This window comes from Etheostoma cragini, chromosome 12 (genome assembly GCF_013103735.1).
Source record: "Etheostoma cragini isolate CJK2018 chromosome 12, CSU_Ecrag_1.0, whole genome shotgun sequence".
NCBI lineage: Eukaryota > Metazoa > Chordata > Actinopteri > Perciformes > Percidae > Etheostoma > Etheostoma cragini.
Window position 1 is genome coordinate 1,806,559 of NC_048418.1, and position 9,839 is coordinate 1,816,397.

General features: G+C 41.7%; 2 protein-coding genes across 3 annotated transcripts in view; one reads left to right on the forward strand and one right to left on the reverse strand.

Moving 5' to 3' along the window:
* Window positions 1–3,831: 3,831 nt before the first annotated feature.
* nol7 (nucleolar protein 7) lies at window positions 3,832–8,364 on the reverse strand. 2 transcript variants are annotated; one of them, XM_034888610.1, is made up of 8 exons: window positions 8,125–8,364; window positions 7,590–7,650; window positions 7,428–7,483; window positions 7,312–7,334; window positions 7,126–7,210; window positions 6,477–6,598; window positions 4,569–4,646; window positions 3,832–4,103 (listed from the first exon to the last, which is right to left on the reverse strand). In XM_034888610.1, the coding sequence occupies exons 1-8, from the start codon at window positions 8,334–8,336 to the stop codon at window positions 4,030–4,032; spliced, it is 711 nt and encodes a 236-aa protein (XP_034744501.1). In that variant the 5' UTR covers window positions 8,337–8,364; the 3' UTR covers window positions 3,832–4,029. The 2 variants fall into 2 exon arrangements, with proteins under 2 accessions (XP_034744501.1, XP_034744500.1); XM_034888609.1 differs by having other exon boundaries at window positions 7,126–7,213.
* Window positions 8,365–8,767: 403 nt separating this feature from the next.
* Window positions 8,768–9,839, forward strand: part of epdr1 (ependymin related 1) — a 1,687-nt gene continuing 615 nt past the window's right edge. The window contains exons 1-3 of the mRNA XM_034887383.1: window positions 8,768–8,950; window positions 8,990–9,163; window positions 9,371–9,378. Of these exons, the coding sequence (XP_034743274.1) occupies window positions 8,889–8,950; window positions 8,990–9,163; window positions 9,371–9,378 (244 nt within the window). The 5' untranslated portion in view covers window positions 8,768–8,888. The remainder of the gene's footprint in view (window positions 8,951–8,989; window positions 9,164–9,370; window positions 9,379–9,839) is intronic.

The window sequence follows — 9,839 nt, forward strand, 5'->3', positions numbered from 1 at the left end:
CCCCCCCCCCCCCCCTCAACACACACACACACACACAGGGGCCTCCATTACAGTGCAGCACAGCAGCAGATTTTCAGACTCTCACCCGGACCAGACACACAAGCAACAGCAAACCGTAGCTGCTACAAAGCCAGCCTCTAAACAAGATGAAGTAAAACTGAAATTTCAGTTCTTCCCGCTTTTCGTGTAAGGAAAGCTAACCAAGCTGCAGATATGATTTCATAATTTTATTTTTATTTTTCCAGAGGATAAAAGTATTCTTGGACATATTCTGGAAAACGGTGTCTAAGCTTTAAGCCTCTGAGTGGACGTTTCCGTTTTGACTGACAACTTAAGAGCCGGCGATGCGTTTACTGACTGCAAGATATCACAGCTCTGAAGCTTAAAAGTTTAAAGTGAAATAAGTCAATTTTTCTTCCTTTTTCTAAGTCTTTGTATTCCAATCGAAAAGTGGAAACTAGCTAGCTTGCTAACATTAGCACTGCTTCCCGCTAGAATTTACTTTATGAGACTTGCGGTCCCTCTTTACGATGATTCCAGGTAGAAAATGTGAAAAGACCATCGTCAGAAACTCCACACCGCTGAGTAGTCTTGTTCACAGCGTGTGACTAATGTCCAGAGTAACACAGTGTTCAGACCACAGAGGAAACCGAGCCAGTGGTTAACAAACTTTAAAACATCACCCGTTCATTTTCATGAAAAAGGTAGAGTTGAGAAAGTGAAAATAACTCCTGGCCGGTCCTGACGGGACCTCAACCTGTCTCTGTTCCCAGTATGGAAACCACTGGACAAAGAAACGGCCGTTTAACCGCCTGCTATTGTTGGAATCTAAGCAATGATATTGAATATATAATGGCCAGCTCACACAGATGTTGTTTAAAACAGATTACTAGCAACGACATCAACAGCTGGTACCAAAAATCCACAAATGTAGGGGGTGCCATTGTTGAAGAAAAATAAGTAAAAACTTGAATTTCTTTTGAACAAATACAAATACGTACTCAATGCAAACACCTAGGAAGTTTGAAGTAATATCAGTTTGCTTAAAGGTCCCATAGCATGAAAATGTCCCATTTTATGAGGTTTTTTAACATTAAGGAGTCCCCCCCAGCCTGCCTATGGTCCCCCCCAGTGGCTAGACATGGTGATGGGTGTAAACCGAGCCCTGGGGATCCTGCTCTGCCTTTGAGGAAAATTAAAACTCAGATGGACCGATCTGGAATCTTGCCCCTTATGAGGTCATAAGATACCTCCATACAGTATAAGGCGACCGCTAAGGTCTATATAGAGAGCAGCGCATCATGGGACCTTTTGCAAATCGCACCACAGGCTGTAGGAGGTGCTAGAGAGCCAGATTTTTTAATTTAATTAAATTTTTAATTACCTGCTTCATGTAGTTCTACTAGATGTCTACAGGGTCAGTTTCAGCAAATATGACAGGTCTTACCTACTGCATCTTTAACTGTTGGGTTAGGGGAAATGAAATGTGTTGCTTGCTTTGTTTTGTTTTGGGTTTGACCGATCCAGCTCGTTAACCTTCAGTCGACCTTGACTCAGCGTTGCTCCCTGGAAGAACGTTGCTGTCTCACGTTAGTATTTTCTAAAGCTGCTGTTGATCATGTAAATATGATTATAATATATAATCATATTATATATAATAGTCAGGTATGACAGGGCCTTAATTTGCTCCTTTCCAACTACCCAACACCGCTCAGAGGTGAGCTTCCTCTTCTAGTCTTGAGGTTTTTCCGGCCCCCTCACGATTTAGTCTTCTCAAAGCACCGACGGGGGGGATGAAACATTAAAAATAAATTCAGTATTGTCACCAACACTGTGGCGACCACATTTACAAAAAAAAAGAACCAAATACTTTAGGAAGATGACGTTGCAGCTGTGTTTTGGGAGTCTGTGTGTTTTGTGCTCGCCGCCTGCAGAGAAACGGGACCGCTAGGCTTTCGCATCCATCCACGCATCCATCTTGTCCTCTAGGTGGAACCCACCTGATCTGTACTCTTGTTTTTGTTGTTGATTATTTTTCCGAGCGCAAGCAGTCACGGCATCCCCCTTTTTTTTTTTTTTAGAAAACCTCTTAGACAAAGTGTCTGTTGTCTCTTTCTGAGTAAGGTCTGAAACCTATGCCTGCCGTAGTAAAGTGGTGGTAAGATCACGTTAGATGTCTCGCTTATTTCATTCTTTTTGTTTCTCCTTCTTTTAGCCAGTTCACCGTGTGTAAGGAAAATGTCAACCAGTAAGTTGTCGACTGCTGACTGTGTGTCCATTTGGGGGGGGGGGGTTGCAATATGTGTGAGGGTGAAAAGATTTATATTAAAAGTGACAAATGATGAAGATGCTGGTCTGGATGCTGCATGACGCCTGGAGCTGAAGTCTGCCTCCAAAACAGTTTTAGATGCACATACGGACTCTTTAACCTGCTGAGGTGGTTCAGTTTGATCCTGAATGACGCGTCCGAAGATAATCCTGCAAAGTGTCTTTAAAAACACTCTAACCCACATAGGAAACCTGGAAGGAAAAGTCCACCTTAAAATCCAGATGTTGATGTAGTTCTGGCCCTTTAAATAACTGACCAGACAACTAACAGAAGCCCTTATTATTATAATAATAATAATAATTAGAAAAAAAATGAAATGCAAAACTCATATTCACACTAACGTGCTCCAACTGGGGCATAAATGTTAAAAAATAAAAATCTGTATTCTCTGGTGGACAGACTAAAGTAATTGATATTATGTGACGCAAATATTTATTTGATTATATATCATGTGCCCAGTGGTGAAATGTAACAAAGTATTTACTTGAGATTTTTACACTTTTATAGTACTTTATACTTCTACTCCACTACATGTCAGAGGGAAATACTGTTCGTTCTACTTCACTATATTACTTTGACAACTGAAGTTACGTTGCCAAAACTGATTAATGCAAAATTAAATCCACTAATAACTAGGTCACAGGTTAAGTTACCCAGCAGAATATAAACACAGCTCCACGTTAACCAGCTGCCCTACACACACACACACACATTAACGCACTGGTTCCCAACCTTTTTGGTCCGAGGAACCCCTGCAGCCGTCAGCTTACATTTGAAATAGGTCAAATAAGGTTAGCTAAGAGTGGAAGTTAGCTAAAAGGTTCAAATAGGATTATCTAAGAGTTGGATAACATTCAAAATGGGTTAAATAGGGTTAGTAACTATGTCAACTCTTAGCTAATCCTATTTCAACTTTAAGCTATTATAAAGTGTCTCTTTAGTGATTACTTTTAAGCTAGTTTTTCTTCCATTTATTCAGTACTTGTGAAATTTAATTTAAACTTGTTTAAGTCTATAAAATGCCAGAAGTGAAACTTTTAATATCCCAGAGCCCAACGTGATGTCTTTAAAATGCTGGTTTTAACCAATCAACAGTCCCGACAAAGTAATTTTGTTTACTATCTTGTGACAAAGAATGTAATCCTAACGTTGTAGCATACGAAAAACTGCAAATTTCTAACAAGCCTCGGGAAACGTAGAATGACGACAATTCATCTTAAGTCTGCTGGATAGCTTTCAAACTCACTATGTAAGTATGTTATTAAAGATACAGATATAACAACAACTTTTTATTTATACAGTCATTTTACAGGAAAAAAGCAGGTCTGGTTCTCTTCTGCTCTTTAACAAACACACAGAAAACTAAATGTTATGTCACGGTTATGAGAGTCCCATTGATGGCTGGTAAAGCGGTTAAAAAAAAGAAAGAAAAAGGCTCCAATCTGCTGCACCTGCACGTCGTTCTGAGTTTATATCGTGTGCTTGACTCTTGGTGATGAATTGAGTGATTGAGGCTGCGGGCGTGTCCCCATTGAGTCGATATAATTTGTCCAGACCGCGTCCCCGTGCAGTCTTCCTGCGTGTTTCTGACGGTTCGGCCGTGATCGACGGCCGTTTAAATCCAGCGTGCAGGAGGAACCGTGAGGTCTGGGCAGCAAGGGTCTGCTAGCCCGGGTCCAGGTTTTGTCGGTCCAACCGGGTCAGCAGGACGGAATCTGCTGCTTGTGGACCCATCTCTTCTTCAGCTTCTCTGCTTTGGCCTTCTGGTCGCAGCCTGGAGCATCACAAGAGACGAGTGAGTGGAGACAGACCAACAACTTGTTTTTGAGCATATATTCAGTCTGCATACTAGATATTCCAGTATCTGTTATTGGGACACAACTCGGTGGTCAGTAGGGGTGTTGGGGGGGTCAATACATCATAGTAATGCGATATTTTCAGTGGCAATACACACACGCCAAGTATGGATCTATTATACATGTGTTGGGTGTTTTATCTGCTTGACAATCCCATTTTGCAGCAATAAAATGAAAGTGATATGAACAGATGTTTCTTTTTAGATGCAACAGATGTTGACAAAGTTTCCTTTTGGGGACGTCATTTGAAATTGGGAATAAAATAATATTGAATATTGCATCAAGTTTAAAATCCCAATAATATCGTATTGTGAGGCCTCTGGTGATTCCCACCCCTAGTGTTTAGGGTTAAATCTTTTTAAAGCTCATTCTACTGAACTTACCCCAGTCTTTCTTGACAAACTGCACTGCTGCGCTTTTATTCCTCCCCGTCTTGTTCTGGAGGGACAGCAGCTCGTTGCCTGAAAGCAAAGCGGTGATTACGTTAAGTTTTGGTCAGAATGCAGATTAAAGTCACGTCAGGAAGCCGTTCATGTCGCCGTCTCGTCCGCAGCAGGCGTCCCGGGGGAGGGGACGCCTCAGTGGGACGGGACGGGGCGTCACTGTAGCAACGCTCAAATTGAGACAGATCATCGTCTTTGCAGACTTCTGCCACAGAGTGTAGCTTGCAGGGATATAATTATATTTTTTAAATACACATTAACCCTTGTGTGTCCTCGGGTCAAATTTCCCCTTTTTGAGAAAAAAAAAAAAAAATCTTTATCAGAAAAGTGTCTTTAAATTTCAAAGCATTAAAAAAAAAAAAAAAAAAAGACCCTTGGACAAAGTGACTAAAATGTCCAAAAATGTGGGGGCAAAAAACGTCAACAGGCGCAGAAAAAAATGACCAAAACATGAAGGGAAAAGCAACAACGCAAAAAAACAACAACAATCAAATGGTTTTAATTTTGACCCAGAAAAACAAGAAGGGTTAAATCAGACTGCTTTGCAGCTTTAACAGACATTAGGGGAGAGCCGGGACAGTTGAAACACTTTTTGATTAAACACAATTCACAAAGCGGTCGTATCACACTGAAAGCTGATATTTGGTCACTAGCAACCTACACGTGTCATCTGTCAAATACAGTCGCATTTTCAGCTTTGGACAAACCCGTTCAGGAGTTATTACAACAAGAGTGGGACGTGCGTAATGTTTCATCTGTCCCTCCTGGACGGGACGAATGAAACAGCATACGGGGATGAATGAAACATATAGTTTAAGCCATGTAAACTTCCAACTACTTTAATATTTTACTGTATATCATGGGTGGTACTTCCAAAAGCTGTTATTATAGATAGATTGTTGCAGGACTATGCGTCTTTGTGAATGTCTGTTAATAACTAATTGCCGTCATCCTGAAGCGCGTATGAAGCTGTTATTGAATTATCATGCACTGTGGATGATGGTGCTATTTTTATAGCTAGAACAGTAGGTTTTTCGATTTATATCATGTTTCTATTGTGGAATATGTCGTTTACCTAGGTTTTTACATGGGTTATACCACTGGACATCCGAATAACGCGCCCCAACCCGTCCGTCTCCATAGGATAACATGGGAAAACTCCACCCCCCCCCCACCTGGTGGGCTCAAATATATTTTTATCTTTCTAAAACTGATTTTCCATGTCTCACCTCCATACATAATGGTATGAACACAGATATTTGTGCCTTTACTTAAAATCCATGGAGTTGCAGCCAGGTCGGGACGGTTGAAACAGCTGTTTCAACCGTCCCGACGTAGACATATGTCCTTACGGCCTGTTTTGCTTCTCATGTAAGCAATCATGAAATATGAAAGTCTGGGAGGGTGGAGAACACTAACTGGTCTACCGAATAAGCATGTAGTCAAACCTTTAAATGAAAAAAACTCGTCAATAATCGAAAAAATATGACCGCTAATGAAGTTTACTTTTGACCATCAAAACACGTTTATCGGCTGTAACTCCGCGATAAAAGGAAATAACAGGGAGATATTTGGCTGATAGGAGGAGGTTAACATGCTCTATGTTCAGACCTAAGGAAGTCTGTCTATCATCATTGGACTCGGAGAAAACTGGAATGTTTCATCCGTCCCGCGTTTCAATCGTCCCGGCTCTCCCCTAAGCGTTAATTTGCTGGTCTAATTCTTTACCCTTTGTTACTATATTCCCTTTAAAAGACCAAATCAGCCCCTGCGCTCCTACTGGAGAATCACATGTTTTTATTTTGAAACCCTTAATAAAAGCTCATATTTGAGCAGCTAGTTTCTTACTCGTGGTCCTGCAGCTTCCTGGTCCGTACATCCTGGACTGGAGGAAGTCCTGGGCCGCTTGCTGCTGGAAGGACGCCGCCCCGCGCTCCTTCCCCGTCTGCACCGTGTAGTTTCCCTTCAGACTGACACAAGGAAACACGTTCTCAAACACTGTGAGAAGAAGATTTAAAGCTCCTAAATGGAGTAAAGACCGTTAAGACTGTGGCTACATCTAGGCTACTACGGTTTAGTAGTAAGGGCTGCCCAATTAATCGCAATTTTTATCAATCTGGACTAAAATCACACTGATCATTTTCCCTTAAATGAAAATGAGTGACAAATATCAGGGAACCCATCGCAATATGAGTCAAAATAATCACATTTAGACATTTCCCTTGGATCGTGCAGCCATACCTCGCGTCCACACTGCACGTAAGTCATCTCCTACATCGATGACTTTCACCCACAGAGTAACGTCAGACAATCTGCTTCCTGTTTACACCGGCACGCTCATGCTGTGTGTGTGTGTGTGTGTGTGTAGGGTCATGTGATATGTGAAGTCAGACGTGTTCATACAGATGTAGATCGTTTTTGTCTAAAAACCTCTGCTCAAATACCAAAACGTAGTCGTGTAGATGTTGCCGATGTGGAGAAAGCGGAGTTTACATACTTCCGGGCATGTGCCAGTTTGCCGCTCCTCTTCCTCTTCTTCTTTCTTTGCTCCTCCTCTTTAGCCTCCTGCTGTTCCTCCTCTGCTGGGGGGGGGGGGGAGAGGTTAGGAGATATAAGATCTGAAGCTTATTCTACTGAAAAGTGAACATGTTTCAAAGCTGATGGCAGAAATGAGCTTCTTTACCTTCTAGACACTGTTTCTGTATCCTGTAAATAAAGCAAATTTAAAGTGTTTTTTTAAGCAGATGGAGGAGAAAAAAATTTCGAAATTGCTGCAAAATAAGTCAGACCAACTCTTACTTTGAAGGAGCCGAGTCGATTTCCTCCAACACGTCGGCAGGTAGGAGTTTCCTTTTCTGTGGCAAACAGCCGAATGAAGGGAGATGTTATTAAATATTGATAGGGGATCAATAAGGAGTGTAAATTAAATTATAAAAATGACTATTGGCTTTAAACACACACCTTCTGCTCCTGGAACAGCTCCTGTCTCTTCCTCCTCTTCTCTTTCAGCTGCTCTTTTTCCCTGCAAACATGGAAGTGTTATATAAGAGTTTTTATCCTGGTTTAACGTTAAATGGTTCTTTTCGGTAAGCAGACATCTTGCTGTTCTGGATACATCACACCACATTAACCTCCATTAGATAACTAAGACGCCTCCATTTTTTCTTGACATGATACTAATTCTGACTTTGGGAGAGACACCCTTCATATCGGCATTAATGCAGTCCGAAAACGGGGCCTTGTTACAAACATCCATCAGCCTTTCTGCAGTCATAAAACGACGCATTTGAGAGAGTTGTTGAATTATTAAACAAATTGAACATATAGTGATCTGCTCGGTGCTTAATGTACAAGCCGAAGTAAGAAGGGCTCCAGGAGAAATCAGAATATGTGCTGTATAACTCATTCTGTGTATTTTATCACGCTTATTACTATGGAAACACCAAAAGCGGATGTTTTTTGGATGGGGTTTGGCTTTGCGGCTAGCTTACGTTACCTTCGGGCCGTGTCCAGCGCCTGTTTCATGCTCCGTAGAGCTTCAGCCTTTGAATCTTCAAATGTCACCTCTTCGGGCGCCTCGTCGTCACTGGACTCAAGTAATAAACTGAAATTTTCTGTCTGTTTCTTCATATCCGCCGTCTTTGAAGACGAAGCGGCTTTCCCACGTTGTTTCTTCGCCATGTTTGCTAGCGAGTGCGGTGACGTCATCACGCAGCGTCATACAGTAACGCTGTAAAAACGTTACGTGACCGTGAGCAACGTCGGCCCTCTAGTGGCAGAGAGAAGAATCACAACAACAACAACAACAAAAACAACACATCTATTTATTCTTTACTTTAAATTAACACGTAAGTTTAACCCTCCTGTTGTCTTTGGGTCAAATTTGACCCCTTTCCAAAAAGTTTCTATTTCAGAAATTATTTAATTATTAAAAATGATTAATAAAAAAGAGAAAAATGTCAAAAGCGATTAAAATGTGAACAAATGTCGCAGTGTGAGAACATGTTGAAAAAAGTGACTAATGTAAAAAAAAAAAAGAAAAAACATTTTTAAAAATTGGTGGTGAAACCCACGTATAATTTCAAATGGCTCAGAAAAGGCATGCAAAACTTTTTTTCTTTTAACAAACCTTTATTTTGAAAACCCCAACCGGAAAGCCTTCCACGTGTAATTCTAGCTTGACTTTCGGCGGCAGGTGCAACCTCAGCACCAACCATAACAACGAGATACGGGATAAGCTAACGGGACTCTAGAGACGCCATGCACCGAGTGTTGTTGGTGTTGCTGGCCGCGGCCGGGGCGTCGGTCCTCGGCCCCCCCAGGCTGGACGGCCCCCCCATGCTGGACGTCCCCCCCCCCAGGCTGGACGGGTCCCCGGCGGCCGGGCCCTGCCTCGCCCCGCCGCAGTGGGAGGGCAGCTGGGTGCTGTACGACCACAGCACCGGGAGAAACAACCGGGCCGCCGTGTCCTACGACGGCCTGAACCACAGGATCCGGATCCTGCAGCAGAACAAGAAACACACCCCGTGTCAGAAGTAAGACCCGCACGTCTTTAAATAATGTCTCTTTAAGGTCTGAGCAGGACCCACATCAGCCTAATGTTTTAATATGTAATGTAGCAGTGAAATAGCCTCGATATTTAAAGCTAATTAATTGCCTCAATAATCTGTAAACCCATTGTTTTTCTGCAGTAATGTAAACAATATATAGATATATTTAACAATTTACACATTGTCTCCCAGTAAAATATGTATCTTAAATTGCATAAAACATTACACAAACATTTGAAAACATTGTTTTAAAAACAATTCTGAAATAAAATGTTCAGAATTGTTTAGAATGCATCAGTCTCGACTAGCACACTATTAAACATGGAAGTGGGGTTAGTTTTTTGTCATAAGGTTAAAAATCACTATCGAAACAACATAAGTGTCATATCCAGAATAATGTTCTGAGTCAGGAATACATGTTTATCTCAGGAAATAAGAAAAGGACGCTGATTTCAGGTAGAAAACATGGAACTTGGACCATTTTTCTTCTTGTAAAAATTTGAAATGGGTCATTTTGACCTGAATACCGTACAAGGGTTAAAGATGGATCTGATTGGACATATTTTTGAAACGACGCCAGGGAAGACGGGGAAGAAGAAGTGGAAGAAGTGGACTTGTCCTTAAGTTCAACGCTTGCATCACAACTTCTGCTCCCTCTCCC